The 27069-nt window shown below is 39.0% G+C and overlaps 1 protein-coding gene across 2 annotated transcripts in view; it reads left to right on the top strand.

Annotated features, from left to right (window-relative positions):
• Positions 1 to 27069, top strand: part of mle (maleless) — a 278516-nt gene that overhangs the window by 124397 nt on the left and 127050 nt on the right. For both annotated transcript variants that reach the window (XM_067135650.2, XM_067135651.2), the window contains 3 exons: positions 1065 to 1270; positions 20410 to 20524; positions 25063 to 25157. In XM_067135650.2, coding sequence (XP_066991751.1) covers positions 1065 to 1270; positions 20410 to 20524; positions 25063 to 25157 — 416 coding nt within the window. The remainder of the gene's footprint in view (positions 1 to 1064; positions 1271 to 20409; positions 20525 to 25062; positions 25158 to 27069) is intronic.

The raw sequence follows: 27069 nt of genomic DNA on the forward strand, positions 1-27069 counted from the left end.
TTTTTTTTTTGCCAATAGTGTATGACGTGGAGTTCCTAATGGACTTTTTTCTGCCCTTAAAAAAATCCTCTTGTTGGGTTTGAATTCACGTTCTGGGGATCCGGAGGACAGCACTCTACTGCTGATCCATAGAGTGAGCGATTACACGAGAAATAAAGCTTAACAAAAGACTGCCAAAGCAAACTAACACAGCGTACATCAGACAGCTATGAAAGTATGTGGTACACTAAAGAATCAGTCTACAATGGTGGAAACATTCTTAGATTTGAATTTGATAGACTGCATCGTAGATGCTAATGTCTCCATATGATTGGCTAGTTTTAGCAGTCTGTAATTCTTTTGATTACCACATCATTAAAACTTCTTTGGTTTCTCCTTTTCTTTGATTTTATTTGTTCCTTGTCTTCTCCCATCTCCATTGACCCGTATGCAGCTCCATGGCTAAATGGTTAGCGTGCTGGTCTGTGGTCACAGGGGTCCCGGGTTCGGTTTCCAGCAGGGTCGGGAGTTTTAACCATCATTGGTTAATTTCTCTGGCACGGGGGCTGGGTGTATATGTCGTCTTCATCATCATTACATCCTCATCACGACGTGCAGGTTGCCTACGGCCGTCAAATCAAGACCTCCACCTGGTGAGCCGAACATGTCCTCGGACACTCCCGGCACTAAAAGCTATACGCCATTTCATTTCTATTGACCCCTTTCTCTTTTTGTGTTTCTTTACTTCATCCAGTATTCTCATCATCCTTCACTTCTTAAATCAAGTAAAAGAATGGCATCCATTCAGTGTCCCCCATGTTAACACTGGGAAGGAGAAACTTGCTCATCAGGGGCTGAGAGGAAATTGATCTAAGAAAGTCTGAAATGATTAAGTAAATTGTTTCCAGTCTATGAAGATGGCAGTTTATGTGAAGGTTTGGACTTTGTCTTGTCTTGTATCTGTTTTCTCTTGCTCCCTTTGCTTGTACCAGTCAGTCATTGTGTTTATTCTTTTGTATGTTACTTCCTAGCTTCCAGTCTTCAATGGGTATAGTTGGTTAATGATTTTTAATTGCTTGTTACAGAATATTTCTTGGAAGATTGTGTACAACTTCTTAATTTTGTACCTCCTGCTGACAATCGCAAGAAGCGGAAAGAGAAAGACGAAGAGGGTGCCTCAGAGGAGCCAGAAGAAAATCTGAATAAGGTGGTCTCTAATGAATACAGTGTTCAGACTCGCAATTCTGTCGCTCAACTTAGTGAGAAAGAAATAAGTTTTGAGCTTATTGAGGTGAGTAAGGAATGTTGTGTATTTCTTGATGATTGTAATAGGTCAATATTGCTATCAGTGCCTGTCTTCTAGTAATTATACAATAATTTATTTTGGGTACCATACTGTACCAAATGTAAAATTAAGGTGTTGTGGTGAGGATGAGTGTGATTACAGCTCACAACTTTCTTTGTTGGCTGATGTTCATCTCCGTAGTATGGTGTATAAATCCTTCTGATTTGAATTTGAAATATTTAAGAAAAATGATGGAAGTGAAATTTTCACAAGTGTGTTTGGTAAAAGGTAGGAATGTATTCACTTGTATGGTAGGAATGTATTCACTTGTATGGAAGTTTTCATATTATGTAAATTAATGTTTTTTAACATCACTTCATTGTGCTGAGGTTTTCTCCAATTTGGTGGTCATTAATTCGGGCTGAGGATCCGGCACACATACAAAGATCTGGCCACGCAGAAAGTTTTGTCCTGCCGTGGGAAGGGGTTCGAACTGTATTTGCATAAAATTGTATCATCCCTGTCAGACAGAAGGTGGGCTGACACAGCTATGAGCTATTACTGTTTACTGATGAACAGAATTGCTTCTAGAATTACGTTTTTCCGTCAGCACTGTTTCCACCTCCAATAATGTTGCTCTGTAACATTGTCATTTGACACTGTGCATTGTAGTGTCAATAGCCAGTGTCATTTTACACTGTACACACACGCACATTAATGGTGTCCCGACATAAACAATCAACACTGCCCCACTCCAGTAATGAAAAGGAGGGTAGAGAGTGAAGGGATAGTGTTGATGGCCATTCCAGTACCGAAAAGGAGGGGAAGGGAGTGAACAGGTAGTGTTGAATACACAGTGTGTGTATTCCGGCCTACATTTCGTTATACTGTAAGATGTCCGGCCCCGCGGTGTAGGGGGCAATGTGTCTGCCTGTCACCTGGGTTTGATCCCCGGCCGGATCAGGGACTTTTAATTGTAAATGATTAATATCCCTGGCCTGGAGATTGGGTGTTTGTGTCGTCGTTAACGTTCCTTTCCTCACATTCAACCCTCTACACTTCCGCAATTCCAATTACTTGCAGGTTCATAGCATATGGTGAAAGTAGGGGATGAAGATCTCTTTAGGTCGACGCCCCGAACAAATAGCATTAAAAAAAATATTGTAAGATGGCTCCTATCATCACAGGTGAATCAAGGCTGTATTATTGGCATGTGGGAGCCTCACATGGTCCCCCAATCAATAGCTCAAGCAATACCATGCAGTCTTAAGACAGTTTGGAGATGGGTAGAGATATGGCAAGAACGAGGTGAAGAAGGATTGGTAGATCATAGGACACGTAACAAGGCTCCTAGAAGAACTACTCCGGAACAGGATGCTGGAATCGTTCAAAGTACGGACAATTCTCTGTTTGCGACTATCGGTAATGCAATTGCCGCATCGGAATTGCCAGTAAGCCGGACTATGTGAGTCACCGACTCCACGCTGCAGGTATTCACTATCGCCGAGCTGCGAAAAGGGGATGACTTCTTCCTATCCACAGAACTTCGTGTAGGCTTTGCACTACAAGAAAGTGTTACTCCACAACAGGAATGGGATATTACAATTTGGTTGGATGAAAGGGTATTTTGCTCTGATCCGGTAAACAGCTGTAGTGCTGGTGTCCAGTTGGAAAGCGCTATGAAGAGTCCTTTGTCCAGGTAACTAATCAGTCGGGTCGCGTTACATGTACAGGCGTGCCAAGTCTCCCAATTTGAGCGGGAGACTCCCGATTTTTCATCGTTCCTCCCGATCTCCCGATCGCCGGGTCCGATCTCCCGATTTTCAGAGCAATATCCGTAATTTTCGTATTATTTTAAACTCCCGCGTATTTCCTCGTTCTATCGATATATGGCTCAGTATGGCTGGTCGATAGTAGTTCTAATAATGAAACCAGATGGCAGTACGGGGCACGGTGGCTAGTCATGTGCTGCTCTTTGATCTATAATACAGTCATTCTCTTTGCAAGCGAGTCAAGCGAGTAACATTCTCTTTGGAGTAACCTAACCTCAGAAGTAGCACACCATAGTTGTTTTACCCGTAGAAGTGCTCGTGTTGTGCCTTAATATTTGTTTTGGCCAAAATGTCAAAAAAGAAATATGATGCAGTGTTTAAAAGTGCTTATAGGGAAGAGTTTCCGTGTTTGAGTGAATCCAGAAAGGGACCAACGTTCACATTCTGTACTATATGTAGGTGTGAATTTTCAGTTGTACATGGCGGGAAATGCGATATACTCAAGCATATGCAAACGAAAAAACATAAGGAGAGTGTCCAGTGTGTAGAAAGAAACCAGAAACTGAACTTTTCATGTAAAAACCAAGATGTAAATCCTGTAACGAATGCCGAGGCGTTATTTACGTCATTTATAGTAGAACATAACCTGCCTGTAAATTGTGCCGATCACGCCGGGCCTTTGTTTCGCAAAATGTTTCCTGATTCGGAAATCGCTAAACGACATGGGTGTGCTAGTATTACAAGTTGTCCATTTCATGACCGTATCGATGTTTAATCAAGAAGTAAGTATAAATAACCACCTAATTGATACTTTATTAATGCCTCAGGCAAAATTGAATGAAATTAAAACTTACAGGACATGTTTCGACCACTTAGTGGTCCTCTTCAGCTGTATAAATAAAGAACTGAAAAGAAAAACATTGACAATAAGCACAAATAAAAGTTCTTTGGAGAAATGTGCATGGAAGAAAGGAAGAAAATTGTATCACATTTGCAGGTGAATGCATTTTCTGTTGCTACTGATGGTAGCAATAAAAGCGACTTGAAGATATATCCCATTGTTGTAACATTTTGTAGGCCTGAACTCAATGAAATTCAGAGTTGTCTACTCTCTGTGCCTAATTTAGAAGGGGATGCTACTGGAGCTAACATTGCCAATCTTTTGCTCTCAACTTTTCGGGAATTTTGCATTCCATTAAAAAACTGCCTAGCTCTTGGTGCTGATAATGCTCCAGTAATGGTAGGATTAAAGAATGGTGTGGCAGGATGTTTGAAGCGGGAAAATAGTAACATAATCATCGTAGGCTGCTCTTGTCACCTAATTAATCTTGCTGCCGAGAAGGGTGCTGCGTGCTTGCCCGTAAATGTAGATGAAAGTATAATTGATATATTTTATTATCTGGAAAGGAGTGCTAAGAGGAAAGAAAAGTTCAGAGAATTTCAGACTTTACACAACACTGAGATCAGGAAAATTCTGAAGCATGTGCCTACTCGATGGTTGTCACTAAGAAGGTGTTCAGATAGGATTTTGCTTCAGTGGGACCCTTTGGTTACATTATTCAGGAGCGAAATTGTGAGTAAGGATTCTCAGATGGGAACTTTGAAGACTTACAAAATTCTTAAGCACAGTTTAAGTGCAGATGTGTCTTGTTTGTCTGAAAACATTAAGGAATGTCATAACATTTCACCTCACTCCTCAGTTAAAAGGAAAACCCAGTCATCAGTTTCACTAAAAAAAAAATGAAACTACTGATCACACTACGAGCCATGCATTGTCACGTGAAGAACGACTTTTCATGTTCCTTTCATCAAATTTACATAAATCTTTTTGCCATTTTCTCTCATGTTTTATGGATATCTTTGAGAATCCAAACGTAGCTCTTCAGTCAAGTATGCCGCACATCCACATATTGAGGTCAGTTTTGGAGGAACTATTGAAGAATGTGATGGCAAGGTTTGTGAAACCAGACGTTATTAAAAGATCCTCCTCTCTCCTTGATGTAGATTATCATACTCCAGCAAATCAAAAGGATGATTGCGGTTTGATGATAGGGAACTCTGCGTTTGTTTTAGTGAACACCTTGAAGTCTGAGGAAAAGTGCGTATTCTTTAAGTCTGTTAGACAGTGTTTCTCTGCATCGTGTGACTACATGGTTCACAAATTTCCATTCAAAGATGAAGTTTTAATTAATGCAGAAGTTGCAAATATTTCTGCTATAAGTAAGGCATCATTTTCTAGCCTTAGATTTTTCATTAACAAGTGTCCGAACATTTTGACTAGTGAAACGGAACATTTGGATAAAGAAACTGATATTCTGCACTCCCAGTTCTGTAACTTTCAGCTCGAAGAAACAGACCTGGCAAAAGGAAGAATTGATGCTCAATGGGCATTGGTAGGTCAGATGAAATCAGCTGATGGTGTACTTAAATATGACAGACTCTCTAAGGTGATGCTTGCTATTTTATCAATTCCACATAGCAATGCAGAATGTGAAAGGATTTTTAGCAGAGTCACAAAGACAAAAACACAGTTCAGATCCTTGCTGTCTGAACAAACTTTGGAGAAACTTTTAACCTTGAAATCAGTTCAGCAAGGCAAGTGCTTTGAGCAAAAATTTAGTTCCGAGTTTCTGAAGAGGGCTAAGTCAGCTACTGGTGTGTTGAACAACAATTAGTCATAATGTGAGTGATCACCATGTTGAAGGATGAGAAGTCGCATGTTTCTACAGTTCAGGTATGTCCAGTATTTAGTATTCACATGTAAATGATGAAAAAAATATATATGGGCAAATAGAATTGTTAATGTATTGAATTATAATGAATTTGTACATGTTTTGCCATCAGTGATGTGTCGTAATACGTCGCGATTCGCTGCGAAATTTCTCCTGATTTTTCACATTTGAAAGTTGGCATGTCTGCATGTAGCGTTTTGGGGTGGATAAGTGGTGCTGGTCCAGGAGAGTTGATAGAGGTTACTCCTCGTATGACTGCTTGTGAATATGTGGACATTTTAGGAGGTGCTGTTCTTCAGTGTTCGAGCTATTTACTCCATAGAAGTAGTTCCCGTTATCAGGTTTGTGCAAGATAACTGCTCTGTTCACACTGCACGTGTAACCGAAGCTTTCTTCAAACAGCATTCTGACGTTCATGTACTTGACTGGCCTCCGAAGTCGGCTGACTTAAATATAATAGAACATGTTTGGGCACGAATGGTAAACATGTGGGTTTCAGGTCAGGGAGAGGACAAGAGCGGCTCAATTAATGCACTGCCACAGAGTTTGGACAAATCTAAGGAATGAACCAGATTTTTTCCAACATTTAATAGATTCCATTCCCAAGTGGCTAGAGCAAGTGATAAACAGGAACGGAGCATGGAGTGATTATTAATTCTGGGAGGGAGGAGAACCCGTCACTTACACTTGTTGTAAAGTCAGTATTTGGCACAACTCTTTAGTTATTTAATACCCATTTCACAATTAGTTTTGAGTTTATTTCCAGTTTTCTTTTCTTGAAATTATGTTATCTATAGACAGTGCATTATGTTTATTATTTTACTGTACGTTTATTTTATTTATATATTTTTGAGGAAGTTGCGATACGTTCATATTTTTGAGATACATCTGTAAAAATGTGTTAATTTTATAATAATTAGTTATGTTGAGATGTTGCAATAATAACTTTTTTTTTTGTATGTTAAGACACAGCTTTGTATTTTATGGAAACTGAATTTGAATGATATTAAATGATTTTCAAATGTAATTTCTTATTTCTCAAGAAGTAAAATGTATCTTCAGTTATTTTTTGTAAAGAAATGCTTACACAGTTATTCATCAATATCTTATTTTAGCATATTAATTTTCTGTTTATATAATTTATCGCAATTCTATATCTGAAGTGGTAAATTATGATGATATAACTTCAGTAAAGTCCAGAACAAAGTTACAAACCAGTACAAGGTATTTTCAATTTACGACCCGATATGACGCAACTACAAAATATTCCTAACTAGTATAAAATACTTTTTGGTTAAAAACCTCCTTTACCTCTTGATGCTGTAATTATCATAGGAGGTTACCTAATACTATACTTCAATACATCCACCACTGTGCCCATTTCAGCTACAACAAAGTCTGTCTACATGCAGCAATGCGTTAAGCGAAAAGGTGAGTCATTGTGCCTTCGGTACTACCCCTTCTCTCCCTTCCCTCTTTGTTTGTACTGGAGTGGCCTTCAACACTACCCCTTCACTCTCTCCCCTCCTTTTCAGTACTGGAGTGAGGTAGTGTTTTTCACACGGGCAAGTTGGCCATGCGGTTAGGGGCACACAGCTGTGAGCTTGCATCCGGGAGATAATGGGTTCGAACCCCACTATCGGCAGCTCTGAAGATGGGTTTTCCATGGTTTCCTATTTTCACACCAAGCAAATGCTGGGGCTGCACTTTACTTAAGGCCACGGCCACTTCTTTCCCACTCCTAGGCCTTTCCAATTCCATCGTCGCCGTGAGACCTGTTCGTTTCGGTGCAACGGTGTGATTGTAATTATTTTTTTTAAAATCACTAACTGCTTGCTAAGAAGTACTGGTACCATGTCAGAGATACGACCCTTCATCAAGTGTAACTACTGTATTTCCCTAGCTATTACAGTCCTTCGCGCATTAGACCACTCTGGTTTTATAAGACAAAGAAAATGAAAAAAGTCAAGCTTGCATATAAGACTCAACTTAATTCGTCAGAACGACGATGATTCCGCTTCAAAACGGGTACAGGCCGATGACATCACACAAATTTGTGAATAGTTTCATCCGTACGACCTGCGCAATGAACACAAATCAAAATCCATGCGGTACATTTTTATTTGGTAGTTAAGAAATGTCCTACCCATGCTTTGAGAGCATGTGTCAGTCATGCGATAAGTCTGTGTTTTGTAGTTAAGGATGTCCGCCAGCGTAACATTCAGCACAGTTAGCTACCATTCTTAGGGGCACAAGTTTGATTTCTGGTATTGCCAGAGATTTAAGAATGGCAGGCAGGTTTATATGCGGTAACATGCAGCTCACCTCTGTTGGAGGCGTGACTAAAGAGAGCTGCACCACTTCAGGATGAGGTCAAGAGTTTACTTTATTTAAGAAATATTCATGATTGTTGCTATTAATATAGCGGGTGAGATCATTAACAAAGTTATTGTTTATTATCTCGTAACTCAGGCCAATGTAGGTAATTTTTGGAGAGAAGTAGGTTTAAAATAAAAATAATCCAGTCATAAAAATTATAGTTTTACTCTTCAACGTACCTAACGAATAATAATGTTGTTGGTTCTATGTCCCAGTAACTACTTTTACACTTCTCAAAGACGCCAAACAAAACATAATAGTGGTATGTGGTATTAAAAATTGGAGACGAACGTACAAAATTAAACATTATGATAATAAAATGTTTTACCTCCATAAATGCGGCAAGCTTTCCTGTTATCTATTTGTGTTTTATTCGTTGTGGATCTTCTAGCAATATCTGGGTGCTCGATAGCTTACCTAACCTAAACAGTGCTGTCTATCTTATCTCAGTTACATCTGTTTAGGTAAATCCTGATGTGATAAATGTAGAGAACAAGCATGAAATATACTGTACTTAAAAATAAAGGTCTGGCTTTAATCAGCCGCAGTTATCCAAAGAATGCTTCCAGTCACTATGTATTACATGAAAGTACAGCTCGTAATATATGCTAACGTTCAGCTGGTGGGTTGGCACTCTTTATTCAGACTGGGTAGCTTTCTTCTTCACGTACACCAACTGGGAATAACAGAGACTATCTCCAGAAATCATTTGTGAATAGATTCTCACTGTTTGGACTCTATAATTGTGGACAAAACTATTCTAAAAGGCTTAAAAAAGACGGGATCTTGAATGCTCTCACTGGCAGTGAAGATTACGTCATTTGGAATGACGACAACACCGGTAGCAGGGAAGTTGGTGGCACAAAACGACAATAATTCAAATGAAAGCGGTGAGTAGGTTTACTGTGCGATAGGCCTACTACTCAAATGACAGACACAAATGACTGGCCATTAAGTTCTTTCGTATTAATATTTCATAATATGATACCTTTATCCCTTTTCTCTACGGGGTCAAATGTGAAGTGAGACTAATCTTTGTGGTGAGTTTTTACTGCTGGATGCCCCACCTCATCAGAGGATTTAATGAGACAAAACGTATGACATGATGTAAGAGTAACTAAAACACTATGTGTACTATATATGTAGGCCTAAAAGCCATGTTTTCACCATTTATTGTCTTCATTATTATTATTTTTTTAATGCTATTTGTTCGGGGCATCGACCCATGTGGATCTTTTGCCCCTACTGGCACCATATTGCATGAACCTGCATGTAATTGGAATGGCGGTAGTGTGAAAAGTTGCGTGTGAGGAAAGGGAAATTAAGGACGTCACAAATACCCAGTCCCCAGGTGGGGATATTAATAATTGAATCGAACCCAGGGCCGCCGGGTGACAGCTGGATGCGTTCCCCCCTACACCGCGGGGCTGGACATTTTAAAAGTTAATAGTGAGATTTAGGAATGCTGCCTTCCCACAAAGATAGCCAGTAAGACTCAGAATGAATCACAAATTTGTTAAAGAATAGTGTAGAATACATACCTGTACAATTTATAGTTCCTTATACCCAGAAGTCACTGGGCATAATTGGAGGCTATCACATATTGAAACTGCCCCCCACACTTTTTGTGGCTGTAAAAGCGGAAAAATGGGGGTCTAATACGCAAGGAAATGTGGTAGTTTATCTCAAGTAATATAAACATCATGAGACATCTTGCTTAAACTTGTATAGCATGCTGGATAATCTCTTCTCGATCGGTCTGCAGCGTGAGAACCAACAAGCTGCCTGATTGTCAATGTTTTAATAAACTCAAATACAGTGAATGCTGCAAATTCTACATTGGACTAACTGGTCAAAATTAAAAAACAAAAGTCAGGCCACAGATAGCACTCAAACGGAATCTACATTTGCCATCCATTTACCGTATTTGATTGCATAAGACACGCACCCAAGTTCTACAAGAAAAGATTTATGACATTTTCTTAAAACATGTGTATTGTTAAGAATTACTTGGTCTTAAAATTCTAAAGGCCTATTTAAGATGTATGGTAAAAGGAAATACAGTAGAAATCCGCTATAGCGAGTACGGCATATAACAAGAACCCCGCTATAATGACAAGTTTTGTCTGTCCTTTCAAAAGTCCTATATTAAACTGTGTATTAACCTTCGGTTACAACGAGAACCCTATCACTCGATTCACAATTAAGTATTTATTTATTTTCCACCTAGTCGATACAATGATTGCTTAAGGCAATTTTTAATGGTCAAAAGTGGTACATGTTTCGTATATTATCAACATCTTCAGCCACATAACACTGTTTAGATGAAAAATATATAAAATTGACAAAGTAATGCTTTAGAGGAAGTGACCTTAAAATTATTACGAGCGATTAAGCGCGCACGATTTTTTCCGTTACCGATATTTATTACCAGCGATTATGTTGAGTACGATCGATCACCTTCCGTATCGCTTCCTTGCTATGTCCACTAGCGAGCTCTCTCATCGACATTCAAAGGTGATGTTGGAGTCGATTAGTAATACCAGTCGACTGTTGTTCCTTAAAGAAAATTCGAAATTAAAGAGAACATGTTCTCTTAATAAGTGAATAAATAGTGTGTCCAATAACAGTCGTTAATTCGTTAAAAATAAAGGCTGAATAAACAATAATTTTAATGCTAAATACTGCAATGAAGTAAGAATGGGATACACCTCTAGGTATGCCAGAGTGCATTATTTATTTCAGAGATTAGTTTGTTTCCTTGCGTCTGGCTAAATTACAGAAAGGCTATTATGTAAATTTATGGCGAGAATGTTATCATTTCTCACTAGCGCTGGAACTATGTTTTCATCATACGTATAGTACGGTTAAGTTAGGATAGGTGACGCTGTTTGAATAAGAAAAGTGAAACGTTTGCCACAAAATGTGATCAATCATCTTCGGTAGGTATATTTTTCTCACTATGTGCATTTGTGAGCTCTCTCGTCAACATTCGAAGGTGATGATGGAGTCGATTAATAATACCCGTCGACTGCTGTTCTCTATAGAAAATTTGAGATGAAAAAGGATAACATGTTTTCGTAATAAATGCGTAAATAATGTGGCGGATAGCAGTTGTTAACTCGTTAAAAATAAAGGCTGAAGAAAACGATCTCTTAATTTTAATGTTATATACTGAAATGAAGCAAGATTGTGATACACCTCAAGATATGGCAGAGTAAATCACTGATTTCAGAGGATAGTGTTTATATTTTCTCGCATCTAGTTAAATTTCGGAAAGGTATTTATTCCCATGTAAATTTTTAGCGACGAGGTTCGGTTATCATTTCTCTACATGCGTTTGAAATTTTTTTCATGATACATCTACGGTTAGGTTAGTTAACGTCATTTGAAGAAGAAAACTGAAATTTTTGCCACAGAAGCCTCTCTGGAGTGATACCGTGTTTTTTCCGAATCCAAGACGACATCTCTTCCTCAGAATATATGAATTATCAAGGGTGGTCTTGTATTCACGGCCTTACAGTAATGGACACCACGGGCAACTACTGCGGTAACCACACTGCTTCTTTTCACCCCCGCGCGCGCACACACAGGACTCGCTGGCAAACGACTACCTTTATTATACGTGGCTAGCCGCGGCAACCGGTTCTGCAGTGCCTGTGTGTAATGTCACTAGATCTCAGGAAATTGTGAAGAGAGAATGATGTTCTATTAGCCTCTACAAAAACGTTTTTCAGATCTGCATAATGGTACCAAAACAATGTAAATATACGTGGAATAGTTATTGCTGGCAAATTTTCAACGGGTTCTCGTCGATATTATGATGCCAATTTTCAGTTAATGTTTGTTAAACACTCGGAAATGTAGAATAATTGTGCAGCCGCAAGAAATACGGCACAGGCCTAACGAAAGCCAATATTCAGCGTTAGTGTGAAGACAAAGATAGCTGAAAAATGCGTACTGGTACTATACAAAAAATATATTGAGTGGCCCGCCACAAGGACGCTTTAAAGAAGTCGAAGATGCAATTGTGAGTTATGTGCTCGAAAAACACAAGGGCGGATTAGCCATACCACGGCGCAGTAAACTCGTTCATTGACCTTCAAAGCCCGCAATTAGGCCTATACATTGCTAGCCGCTGAAGTTGGCTGAACCCGGCAAGCAATACGTGTGTAGCGGCCGGTTGTAGCTGATGGTGAGTAAAAGTAACAGTTTTATAGTAAGCAAGAATACTTTCCTAATGGATCGTTGTAATGTAGATAAGCGTGGAATAGATATTGAAGGGGAAATTTTCAACAGGTTCTCTTCGATAATATGATGCCAATTTTAACTTAATGGTTATTAAACCCGCGGAAATAAAGAAAAATTATGCAGCCGTAAAAAATATGGCATAACTGAAGCTAGTGTTCGGCATTGGCATGAAGACAAAGATAGTCTAAAATGTGTACTGTACACTAAGGCATTCATATGATTTTACAAACTACTTTTTAAGCCTGATTAACGTTTTTTGAAGGGAAAAGTGGGGGTCATATTGCATTTAGGGTAGTCTTGGATGAAACTAAACATACACTTTCGCGTAGTATCGGATTTTGAAAAAACCAAACAAGTAAGCCGTAGTGTGGGTATCATCCGTGAAAGCGCAAGTTTTGAACAAACTGATTGCCGTTTCATACCGATTTTAATGTTTATGGGGGTTTTCCCGACTTTTACAAAGAAAATGGATATAACGGCAGTTCGCTGTAGCGAGTAAATTTTTTCGCCCTTATGAATTCTCTCTGTAGCAGACTTCTGCTGTAGTGCCAACAGATAAGGTCATCGTAATACTGCTATACAAGAAGTCCACTGGAATTTGATTTTAAAAAGATAAGTAAAAAAAAAGTCGAATACAAGATGGTAAAAGTGAAAAAATGAGGAATTACTCAACACTTAGAGATAGGCCTAACGTAATTGTCAGCACTGTTGAATTCACATTCAGAACTTGGAGCCTCGTCATTTCTGCTCCACACTGCGTCATCTTCTGTCCTGTCCATTGAATTTAAAATGCTGCATTTCTTGAAGGATTTCATTATGAGACCCTCAAGGAATGCAGTTCCATGCAACTTTCATCCATTCACACACGAGTGCTAACTTTTTTTAAATTTCACCTGTATGTGTCATGTGATTAGGACGTGCCATCCATTCCATGACAGTTTTTTCAGGTGCTCCTTAATGGCCTATTTAAGCATACGTCAAATGGTTGAAGCACCGAGGTCATTCCACCCAGGCATTATAACTAGGTCCGTATTCTCTACGGTTAATCTCAAATTGCCATAACCCGAGTACAGTTCCTACTTCAAGCAGGGCTCCAGGACATTGCTTCCACATACAGTACTTCTAACCCAGTCAACACCCAACATACTGTCCATATATCCTTTCTCCTGTGTCTTCTCAACCACCCATGGCAGAAAATTTTCATTCATGGGAATTGTTTTCTGCTTAAATATTATGCAAGGCAGTAGCTTTCTACTGTCTGCAAGTACTGCCAACATACCTACAGCCTACAAACCTTTTTCGTTGATTGTGGTTTCTGAAGGAGTTTCAAAATATACCAGGATTTTTGTGGGCATTGCATTTTAATGCAAAAAGATTTTCCTCAACTTGAGGAAACTTAGCCAATGATCCGCAAAAAGCACACCTGTTGCTATTGCTTCTTAAAATAATTTGATCTCCTTTCTCCAGCCTGTAATACATGATTCCGGGATTCCATATTCTCTTGCTGCTGCAAGATACCCTAACTTTAATAACTCGGTAGTTTTTCTCTTACCACACACATTTGCATACATTTTTACAAACTGTATGCTACCATGGTTACAAATGCAGTACATGTGTCGTGGCAATGCATGTACACATGGAATCATGAGCAGAAGTTTGACCACACCAGCCAAATAACACTGGTTGGAATTTGATCCAAATGAAAGTCTTCATGTGTGAAGCGCACCTCATGTTTGGAAAGATCTTTTTAATTAAAAAATGCATGTAGTACGCAAACAAATTCGGCACTAGACTCTGAACAGGAATATGCAGTCATCAACACAAGCATAGGAATTCTTCATATTACTCTTCAGGATACAGCCTTAATTTTCCAGAAATATATGAGAGAAAAGGCACTATAATCTATCAGCTTCATGGTCCGTATTTAGAATTTGAGCACACAAGTATGAAGGATGAGTTTTCCATCTAATCAGTACTTTATTTTACAAAGTGTTTAGAATTATTTAGATTTAAAAACAGTACCGGGTTCGACCTGTAAATAGGTCATCATCAGCTGTTGATGAACCTGCTTAGAATAATGTAATACATTAGAATACTTTAGAATAATGTATTATATTAGAATAAAGCATTCTTGTTTAATTTTTGGTAAAGTTTTATTATGTACAGTCGCTGTTAAGCAGGTTTATCAACAACTGATAATGACCTATTTACAGGTCGAAAATGGTACTGTTTTTTAATGTAAATAATTCTAAACACTTCGTAAAATAAAGTATTGATTAGGTGGAAAACTCATCCTTCATACTTGAGAGAAAAGGCACACATGTTTTTCTCTCAATACAGACTTTTTCAAACAAGTATTATTACTTATGCATTATATGACCGTCAATTTAATTAAATTAGAGAAACTTGTATAGATGGGAACTTCGTTACTCTTTTACAAGTCTGAACAGACAATGTTAATTAAATTTTACTTTTATGTGTGCTTCTTAGTGGCCACTACTGCTAGTAACTTCTTGCAGGAGTTATTCAGACTTAACAAAATACAGAAGGCAACGACAGGTAGGTGTTTGACATAAACAAACAACATGTTGTCTAACTCGTATGGAAATATCTTGCTTGATAATGAGATTGGATGAATTGTGAATGAAAATTTGGGTTGTGAAAGTGTAAGCAGAAGATTAAGTGACAAAGGCAGCAATGACAGCACAAAATGTTATTCGTGACCTTCACACATTTGGCACTAGTTCTAAGCCTAATTTTCAATAGACATATAAACTCTATTGAGCTTGATTCATTACTGAGAATTGCTTTTATTTGATGAAAGAATTACATTTCTAGCTTGTTTAGTTTTCATTCATTTTCATTCTGGACTGTATAAATGTCTCCAGTTTGTCAGCCATCTGAAATTAATACATTGAGTTCTAGGGAGGACATTCTTTAATTCATATAGACAGATAGATAACCATTGGATTTCACAGATACCTGCTACAGTATTTTAATAATGTTAGTACTGTTGTTAGACGGAAGGATTACTTTGATGAACTCTTGAATCTGAGAAGGGGTGTAGATGAGATGACAAGAGTAGAGTGTGAAGAGATAGAATCTGATGGTGAAATCACAATGGAAGAGATGGGAACTGCTGTCAAATGAATGAAAGTGGTAAAAACAGCAGGGTTAGGTGAATTGTGTGTGGAAATAACATCAGCATGACCCAGAACATTTGCTGTACAGTGGAACCTCAATTATCTGTTCCCGGAAACCACGTTTTCCCAGAATATGCGTTCCAGTTACGTGGTCTGCGAGCATCTTAATTAAATCACGTTGTGAAAATCCTGTATTATCCGTTCCTCAAAGAAACGATTTCACAGATCAACTGTCCAGAAATTTCAGTCCGATCAACGCTAAATCCTTGATCAATCGTTTTTTTAATAAACTGCATCTCATGAAAGGACGGCTATGGCATACTTATGGATCTTGGTGTAAATGCCCCGTCATTGCGATAATTAGAGCAAGTACTGAATTGGAAAAGCGATCGGCAGTGAACTTGCATAAGGGACCATCTTAGCATCGCATTCGGGTGGTATTGTTTAGAGAATCTCGGAAATCATAAAGCCGAGAGTGGCCACAACAATTGTAAGTAGACACGGCGCATTTCGACAGCTCTGCCTGAAAATTGAATGAGTTTCGTCAAATGTTCGTACTTATAAAACGTCCACATTATGTCCAGGGTTAGATGTTTATATTTTTACTTTTTTCCAATCGTACTGCCAAACGGGTTTTCGTCACTTTCCTCAAGGCACTGTAGAGTAACTGGGCTTTCAGGCAAGAATCGAAACTGCTTCTTCTTAACACAAATTTAGTATTTCAATATTATCATACACAATTATGTTATTGCGACTAGAACAGATGTTGCACCTTACATTAAAAAAGAAAGCCATGGGAGGTCTTGAAATTGCCTATTAATGTTTTGGTCCTAATGTAAGACTGGAAATTTTACGTTTTTGTCTTAAAATGCAAAAAACCGCAGTCGTTTTATTTGTGCACGTTACATTTAAATGGTTTGTATCATTTCCAACTCGTGCTGTCATGTGCAGCAAGTGCGCTTTCCAGATGACCTTAAGGTCACAAATAACCGTAATTTCTGAAATTTTGATCAATTTTCTTTTTTTCTTTTTCCAGTTTGATTGTAGTAGTGATGGGCAGAATTGAATATACCATAATGCATTCGAGAACTTTTGAGAATCGATACTTACATTCGAAACCATGTTTTTGAGTTCAACATAACCTTTAAAAGTCTATGTAGGCCTAATTTATGTGGTACAAGATTTCCAGAAACTGACTACGAACAGTATACCAGAGACCAAATTACAATGGAAGATTAAGAAAAGAAGGGATTTCGCCGTCATGTTGGGCGCTTTTGTATCTAATGTGCTTTATTTTATTAAATGAGAGAATTAAAAACTACTTGTGGTCGATTGTCGTTTGGCTTGGCGTTACTAGATTTTTCGAAGGGTTTGGCTAATCAAAGTTGCAGAACTGAAAGAAGTTTTCACGGGAAACTGACGAAGATTCCCCTGTAAAACTGAATGTACAGTATTGAGATTTTGAACTCTCGTACCGGTAATTAATGCGGTTTCACGGTCTGACATGCCTGCCTCTCATCTAGAGGGCCCAGGTTCGATTCCAACCAGGTCAGGCAATTTTATCTGGATATAAGAGCTGGTTCCAGGTCTACTCAACCTACGTGATTTCCTTTAATTGAGGAGCTATCTAGAGAGCCAGGAATATCGGCCGATAGGATTTGTTACACTGACCATGCGTCACCTCGTAATCTGCAGGCCTTCGGGCTGAGCAGCGGTCGCGTGGCAGGCAAAGGCCCATTGGGGCTGTAGTTTGGTTTGGTTTAGGTGTTTTTATAAGATTATAATTGAAGACATGGATGGAAGAAGGGCGTAAGTCAGGTTGTGTCTTTATTTGGTAAATTGCATATATACGTTCCTTGGAGGCTGTTTTAGATACTACCCAAATGGCTTCTTGGTAGTGTCAGTAGATGGCATGTGATGTGCTGTATTGAGTTGCGCCCTTCTTCCAAATATTGCTCGTGCCTGACTTAAAATACACTCCAATGCTGACTTACGGCGAGCCAGCACTCATCACTCATCAGAAGCGAAACGGCTGATGCAGGAGTAGCCTCGGGAGGAAAAACATCTGATGGTTCAGCAGATGACAGTGAATATATACCAAGTGAAAGCTCAGATGATTTGGATACCAAACCTTACTATCCAAATGGTCTGCTGTTCTCAGCCCAGTGTCATTTGCAACATCACAAACAAAAGGACTTAAGTTTTCAATTCAAAAGTGTGCCATATTATGTTACTCTCCTGAAGGAACTGTACCAGGAAGCCAGACTTATAATATTACATTTCATGACAAGTTTCAGTTATTGAAGGATATAAGGTCTTTGGATGCTTTAGGTAGTATCCCAGTCCCTCATGTAGGTCTTAAACCTGGGAAATGAAAAGATGTTAAAGATTTAGTAAGCTTTGTATGCACAGATGCACATGCATGGTTTGAAAATATTTTCTGGAAAGCTGAATTTGTGGGAGTAGGAAATTCTCGATATAGTGACTCCCCTAATGACATGTTGTGACCTGTCAAATGTTCTAACCTGTAAAACTTGTCTACATGCTTCCAACAATGTAAATAACATTAATTTTCAATGAAATTTTTTCCTGAAAATGGAATAAGGGCTTAACTCCAAAATAAAAACTGTCAACAAACCACAGAATTTATAAATATTTTTGATGTACATATTATGGAATAATCAAGAATGCAGTTAAGTATAATATTCCAAAATTCTGTATTTATGAGAAAAGTGTTTGATGTTATAATTCTTTAAACTCATTTATCTCAAAAGTGTGTTTTTTGAGTTACGCCCTTCTTCCATCCATGTCTTCATAATTGTACTTATTTCATTTTTGTGATGTTCAGCCAAATTGTTGATGGTTTTCATTCATTCCTGGATTTTCTGTTTTCCCGTGTTGTGCGTTTTATTTTCATGGTCCCTCAAAAAACGGTGAATCAAGGTTCCACTGTATAGGCTATTTAGATTATTTAAAAAAAAAATTGGTTCCATATGACTGAAGTGATAATACCTATATTTAAGAAGGGGGGACAAGAAGATAAGTGAAAATTATCCAGGAATCACACTCATATCTTAAGTAGCAAGAATATTTAAAAGGGTACTGGAAAAGAGAATGAGGAGAAAGGTGAAAGTACAATTATTAAAGGAGCAATATGGCTTTTGAAATTGAAGATCAACTCCAGACTCTATCTTCAGTATGAGGCTGTCAACGAAGAAACATTGGGAATACAGAACATATGGTGATAGCATTCCTTGATTTGGAAAAGGTTTACGATAATGTGCCTAGAGCAAATGTATGGAAAGTAGTGCAACAGAAATTATTTGGAAATATGCAAGAAATGTACAAAAATTATTGCAGCAGTGTTCAGACACATATAGGGAGGACTGAGTGTTATGATATGAAACTGGACTGTGACAAGGAAGTGCGTGTCACCACCGTTGTTCAGAATGGTTATGGATGAAATTGCAAAAGAGATAGTGTTAAAATATGGGGACAGGGAGCTAAAGGTAATGCTGTTTGGAGATAACTGTGAGGCGTAGAGGGGAAGTACAAGGGCAACTCGACATGTTGAGTGAGATTATTGTCTCCTCCATTTCCCGTTTCCATTCTTCTGGATCAGGTTGAAAATAAAAGACCTCCACAGTTATCTAATCTCTCCACCACTCTCCTCCTTCCTGCAATATTTTGTCTACTTTTACTCCTCTCTTCTCTGGGCAATTTCCTTCACTGTTTCCACCTTTTTCTGGGCCTTCCCCATTGTCTTCTTCCTATTATTTTCTCTGTACATACTCACTTTGGAACTCTATATTCTTCCATTCTCATCATGTGTCCATACCATTTCAGCTTACTGGTCTCTATCCTTGTAGTTTAGGGAATCCAATTCTCTCTCTGATATCAACGTTTCTGATCTTATTCCTTCATGTCTTCCCAATTATGGAATGAAAATCAGCGTGATAAGGAGTTAGACAGTGGTATTGACTAGAGGAGAAAGGGAAAGGGATTATAAAATATAAAGAAACCTTGAAATTGTGGAGAACTTGAAGTAATTGTGAAGCAAAGTGATGCAGCATGCAGGAATAGACATGGAGATTAGTAAAAGAATTCAACAAGGAAATGCAAACCTGAAATGGAGGACAGAAGTACCTAAGAAATGTAAAGAGTTGATGTATAAAATGTACTAGTACCCTACAGTGACATACAAAGTGGAGACCTGGACACTAAAGACAGGGGAACAGAATCCAGTTCAGTGAAATGAAACTTTTAAGGTGATACAATAAAGGATAGAGTAAGAAATGAGAACATCATGAAGGAAATTGGAGTGGAAAAGTTTTGTGACAGAATGGAGAGGGATAAAATAAGATGGTTTGACATGTTAAGGAGATGGAAGAGGGAAAGATACCAAAGCAGATGATGAAGACCTAGGGAGGGATGACAAGAGGGAGACCCAGACGAAGGTGGTTGAAAACAATCAGGAATAGTATAATTAGAAGAAACTGGATTGGAACAAAGTTGAGAAGGAACAATGGTGGTTGGATAGAAGATGGAAAGGTGCCATAAACATCCCAACCTGGCAGGAGCTGGATGGAGGAAATGGATGTTGTTGATGATCATGATTTCTGCTTTTATCTATGCTGGGTGACATCCCTTTACTTATTCTCAAACTCTGTTTATATAAGTGAAGGCTGCTCCTCTTCATTAACTGTTAGTTTCCTTCTTGAGTGTTTTTCTGTTTTATATTTTCTTACGTTCCATTATAATGTAACTTATTGCATCATTTCCTTAATACATTGTGATGTGTGTTTAGTTTAATGGTATTGTTTTGTTGCTGTATGAATTTTTTTGTTTTTTGTTTTGTTTTGTTTCAGGCTTTGTTGTTGTATATCAAAGGACTAGGCATTCCAGGTGCAGTCCTAGTCTTTCTGCCTGGCTGGAATCTGATTTTTGCTTTGATGCGATACTTACAACAGCATCCTCGCTTTGGTAATTATCTGAGTTGATTATTTTCATTAATTGGTTTATTATGGTAATATCATGTAATATATCTAGACTGAATAATAATACAGGGAGAGGCAGCAAAAAGTTGCCGGTGCTGCCGCACAGGTGGACTGGAGAAATATTTGCTTTGTTCTGGCATGGCAGAGATAGTGTGTGCATTCATACATGCAGCGCAATGAGCATGGTAAGCAGTAAGCGTACAGAATGAATGTTTAGTTTACGAGTGGAGTTCTTATTGAGCGCATGTTATTAGCGTTATTTGTGTTGTAGTCCTACACTCGTTGAGCATTATTTGTGTAAGCTATCGGTATGGTGGCGTATAATATTGGGAAATGGACATTTTTAGTTTATACATTTCTCCTAAAGAAGAAATTGTATGATGGAATCGTTCACAACTCTCAATGCCTGAACAGTTGTTTGATGTGCGAATAATTAGTCATGGACTTTGGCCCCCTCGTTCTCGATTTGAATATCTGTGCTTTTTATTAGTGGGGAACTTCAAAACAGAAAATGTACAACCAATCCATGTACTCTTGAAATCCTGGAGAATGAAATCAGATGACTGATACATGAAATTGCAGGGGTGGAGATACGTGTGTTTAGGAACTTTTTACCCCAATGCAGCATTTATATGGAGTTGTCAGTCAGCTCCAGTTGTTGATCTTCGTTACACCACTTGAAGACTTCTTCATTTTCAGTTGGCGTTTCCACTGATAGCTCATTGGCTAGCTGGATGAGTTGAGAGATATTTTCATTGTCTGATCCTGGCAAAGTTTTGCTGGATTTCTCCAAGTCAAACAGCTTTCTTCACAGTCATTGAAGTGTTGAGCTCTTAACTTCATCCTACACAGTTGAAATCGAGTATGAAACATCTTTCACTGTTTTTTTTGTTGTCAGAGCTTCACTTACGCTCCTCCCTTCATCCAATCTGAAAATCAACACCTTAACACGTTCACTACAGCTCCTCAGTGGGTGCTTTAAACCTCCAGCCCAGCCTTTTTAAATCCCCTCAGCTCTATAGCGCACTATGTTATATGAAATGTAAGAAAACTATCATAAGTACAATATTGAAATTTTCAACATACCTTTAGAATGATAACTAGTAGTGCTTCCCCTCATAATGACTGCTGTCGCTAAAGTGCAAGAACGACTAAATGTTTTCGAACCGGGTTCGTGCCATTGTTTTCGAAAATAGTGTCCTCTGTCCAGTACATTTTCAAATCTGGGTTTGAATTATTCCCGTTACAAACATTAGTCCTAAAAACTTTTCATCTCATTTACGTCGACCGGTTTCCACGTCTGAAATATAGAATGTTTAGTGAAAGGACGCGGCTCTGCACTAATAACTTGTTCCGCGTAAAGATTTGTCATTTGTCATTTACAAATAAATAATGAAAGACACAATTTCGTTGCTATCTTCGATCTCAACATTTAATCCTACCCGGCCAGTGAAATTGATTGGAGGTGAGCGATAAGACAGATGCGTATCGGTTATTTGAATGTGCTGAATTTCACTTTGCCCATAGTCTGGTATGTCATCATTGGAATTGCTATCGCTATCACTGAAATCAGGGATGAGTTCATCACCAGAATCATCGTTCAGTAGTACGTCTTCAATTTCCTAGCTTCGAATACTGTCTTTGTAACTCGTCATCTTGTCGCGACACAAAAACTCACTTCAATATAAACCCTCACAAGAATATCATGACTGGCTTGGGTCTGTGTTTACTCAAAGAAAAAAAGAAGGAAAGCATTGGATTGTACCCTCTGGTCAGGTAGTCAGGGCGAGGGACTGGTCATTTATGTGCCATCTATGGTTTTCACCATGAACTACGACTTCATGCGAATTTTGCGCTAAATTCAAACGATGTTTACATCACACGGCCTTAAACGCCTTAACTCAGATACGGTCCCGCATATAGGCAGCTTTTAAACGCCTTAAGGCGTCTACGGGAGTGAATGTGTTGTGAAGCCTCTGCCAGTAGTTACTTTTTATTATCTAAAGAACCCCTTGATCCAGGTATTAGGTCATATTAGGTGGCAAGAACATGGCTTTAATACCACACCTACAAAGTTTGGTGGTATCCAGGTGTGAAAGTGCATTGTCCAACAACAATACTGCTTGCCTAGGACCTTTTTTCTTATTAGGATCTGTACATGGTGGGAAGAAAATTAACATTAACTTTTTAAAATGCTTTTTTTTCTTTTTTTTCTCTTTTTTTTTTTTAAATCAGGAAGGTCCTTAACTTCAGGGATCTGAATGCGTTGGTGCAGGTTAAAAATGGTCACTCTTTCCTTCATCTGCTTGAACCCAGAAGCATTTCTTTCTGATTTTGATGCCAAAGTCTTATTAGGATTCGTTCATAAGTTCAGCCCAGCCTCGTCACATTTGAAAATATGTTCCAGTGTCACTCACAGAAAACAACTTCTTTCAATCTTGATTGAAATTCAACAACTTCAGATGAATTAGCTGACAGTTTTTTCCCCAGTAATGCGGTATCTCTTCTGTCGTCTTTCTACCCATCCATCGTTTGCGGTAAAACCACTTTAAAAAAAATCATTCTATTGCCATAATTTGCACCATAGGATTGTTTACCGGTCGTCCCACGCTTTGCAAATGTGAGAACCACAAATATAAAGCCTCAGACATCCTCACATTCACCTTTCTTCATTGTTTTCTGCACTAAACCATGGCCTTGCTCACACTTTGACTCGCCCGCTCTTTAATGTCCTTCCGTTTATGTCTCCAATCTCCAACAGTCACTTCCCAGACCTCTGACCTTATTGCATTAAATTTTGTTTCCACAGACCACAAACCTATTGTGCTGGTGTAACAGGTAGAGATGTGATACTCCCACGTGGTGGATAGGGGGGTCCTAACCGGCTAGCCGGCGGACTTGAGGGAAATAAAATACCTCTTGTGGACCAAACACACAACCCCCTGTGGGTGGGGGATGCAGGTAAAAAATTCACCCACGGTATCCCCTGCCTGTCGTAAGAGGCGACTAAAAGGGGCAACCAAGGGATGCTCAATTTAGAACCATGAAACTACTTAGAAACTACTTGTGATTAGTACCACCACGCGGGGAACGCCATGGGTCGCTTTTACTTGTGTGTAGTACCACTATGTTAGGTACCAAATAGGTTTGCGATTAGTAGCAAACGAGCATGCGATGGCTTTCACAGTACCTGTGATTAGTAGTACTATATGCGCGACACTATGGGATGAGGGAACCCATAGTTCTGGCTTGCCTATGATTAGTATCCACTATATGAGGAATACCATGGGATAGTACGAGTCCCTGTGGTTACAACCCTTATGTGATGACCACCATAAGTTTGCGTTGCCTGTAAATGGCGCCGCAATGTGCGAAACAGTGTAGATCTCTGATACGTTTGCGAATTTCATCACCTGTGAATAGTACCATAATGTGTGGAATACCGCGAGTCTACGCTACTTTTGATTAGTACCGCAACATGACAAATACCATGGTTCTACTTTTCTAGCAACAAGTACCATTATGATGATGATGATGATGCTTGTTGTTTTAAGGGGCCTAACATCGAAGGTCATCGGCCCAGTACCATTATGTGGGGCCGATGACTTGGATGACTTTCGACTACAAGCATCATCGATTCAGTATCGTGCTATAGAAGCAGTCCCTTGGTCAGTAATACTGTTGTTTTCCGCCAGCTTCTGTGCATGTGAGGCACTGTGGGTCGGTTCTACTGATCGTTTTAAATTCATATCCATCCCTCCATCCATCCATCCCTCCATGGATTGATTCATTCATTCATTTTGAATTGTGGTCAGTAGATGTTTTTGGGCTTTCAATTTGTAATTTCATTTCATACCATTACAGGCCGATGACCTGGATGTTAGGTCCCTTGAAACAACAAGCATCATCATCATCATGTTTCCACAGAGAAACACACACACACACACGCACGCACGCGCGCGCGCACACACACACACACACACACACACACGCCCATCCCCCCCTCTGTTCAGTTTGGCACTCATATGACACTACTTGTATAGAACATGCTTACACAGATTTAAACACCACCGTAACAATTGGATTCACTTGACTCAAACTGACAATAAATAAATAGATGAGTGGTGAGACATGTGACAGTGGTTCCAGAATCATGACAGGGTGGTGTGGTGTGTGTGTGCTGGTGATGAAAATTCTTAGAACCGTGCTCGACCTAGCAGCACCAAGGACTGGGGCATCGCTACTCGACCCAGCAGCAGCCCCTGTTCAATCTAATTAGTGGCCATCACTATAGTACCATTCATCTTAACTTACACACACCACCTTGCACTGCATTGATACAAAAAAAAAAAGCTTTTATTTTCCAGCAACTCCCTCAGTTAACCTGGAGCCTCATTTAATAGGTAGTTGGTTAATCGAGAGTCTGCCGTAGATCTTTTCTCTACATCTGATCCTGAGCATGCACAGTTCTGTTATGATTAGCTTTTGTACATGACAGTGATAACTTTTTTTGTTTGTTTTCAGGAGGTAACGAATATTGCATAATTCCACTTCATTCGCAACTTCCCAGGGAAGATCAGCGTAGAGTGTTTGAGCCAGTCCCTGATGGTGTTACAAAGGTTAGTTGCTTAAATTTCACATCACTCATAATCAAAAAAACGATACTGAAAACTTAAGTAGTGAAAGTTAATTTTCCTATTTGTAAATCATTGATCCCGTAATATTATTATCAAAAATAATTAAGTGGTAAGATATTTCAAATATTGAGATGCTTTCTAAAAAAAACTAGAAGAGACAGAATTAGAAATTAGTGCATTGGAAATGACATGCAAGTGACCTGTACGATGGAAGAAAGACTGCGCATTGCTCAGTTGAAATGGTTTGGCCATGTGCAAAGGTTGGAAGAGACTATAACCCCCAGACAGTACTTGGAAATGACAGTACCTGGAAAGAGACCTGTTGGACGTTCCAGAAGAAGGTGGCTGGACCAAATAAATGCAGAACTTATCGAGAAAGGAACAACACTGCAAGATGTGAAAGGAGAGGAACTCTATAATGACAGGTACCGATGGAGGCATATTGTCCACAGAAGTCCTACCCGGCCTGCTGGAAGGATATCCAGATGATGATGATAGATGGTGAGATGATTTCTAACAAAACCGTATTTCTAAGAAAAGAAGATTCACTTGCCTTAAAATCGTGAGATTATTCGATTTCTAGGCCTCTGCCTACCATTCTGCCAACTCGAAGCTCAACCTCTCTGTATACTTATTAATTTTCCCATACATTTAATGCATTAGGCTCTCTCATTATTAGTGCTTTCTTCCTGATTTACTTCCTCTATTTACCCACACTAGCCTTCTTTGTAGTTTCCTATCTTTGATGATGTACATTCATACACTTTTCTGTTACCTTTTCACCGTATTCACACATTTTTCATACGAATTATGTTTTGTGATGATTATGGTTATACATAGGATTTTATGAAGAATTTCAGTGTACCTTTATGGTGGTTAGAGGAAGAGCAGTAGAGGTAAGGAGTATCATCTGATACTCTCTTCCTGCACTATCTATCAATCGGTCATCACTGATCTGCATTTAGGGCTGTTGCCCAGGTGGCAGTTCCCCTATCAGCTGTTTACTAGTCTTTTCTTAATTATTATTATTATTATTATTATTATTATTATTATTAATCGATACGGCCACCTGTGGGCCACGTTTACACAATCTTCCTTTTGTCACGCAGACTGATACCCTTCTCTTTACACTCTCGCCAAAGATTCTTGAGTCTTTGACTTCTTCTTGCTCGTTCTTCCACCGAGATGTTCCGTGGCTTCGCATGTTGCTCTTCAGACGCATCCCTCAATCCCGCAACCTTCTTCCTAAATGATGTCCTTTCTTTTATATCCTCCTCCTTGATACCTATTTCTGCCAAGTCATTGTGCACGTGTGTAAGCCATCCCGGTTGTTTTTTCCACCTTTCCTGCAGAAGAAGTATCCTGTTGGTCAATCTCTCAGGGTTCATTCTTTTGATATGTCCATAAAACGTCAGTCTCCTTTTTCTCATCACAGTCGTGATTCTTTCTACTGTCTTGTAGAGCTCCAAATTCGATCTTAACCGGAATGTGTTTGGGTCACTCGTCGACTTTCTAGGGCCTAAGATTTTTCGCAAGAATCTTCTTTCTCTATTTTCAAGGACTGGGTCAGCCATCCTCGTCAAGGTTTCTGCTCCATAAAGGCACTCTGTTCTAACCACTGTGCAGTAATGTTTTAACTTGGCCTGAATTGAGAGAGACTTGGACTTATAGGTGTCATGACATAGTCTGAATGCCAGCTCCATCCTTCTCACCCTCTCCTTTAATCCCTCCTTTTCATCTCCATTGGGGGTGAGTATTTCTCCCAGGTATTTAAATTTTTGCACACGCTGGATATCCCCATACAATGTAACAAGTCTGTCCGTGTCGCTTTTTTTTATAGAATCCATGAATGCTGTTTTCTCGAAAGAGATTCTTAACCCTGTTTTGACTGCAA

This window comes from Anabrus simplex, chromosome 1 (genome assembly GCF_040414725.1).
Source record: "Anabrus simplex isolate iqAnaSimp1 chromosome 1, ASM4041472v1, whole genome shotgun sequence".
In the NCBI taxonomy this organism is placed as follows: Eukaryota; Metazoa; Arthropoda; class Insecta; order Orthoptera; family Tettigoniidae; genus Anabrus; species Anabrus simplex.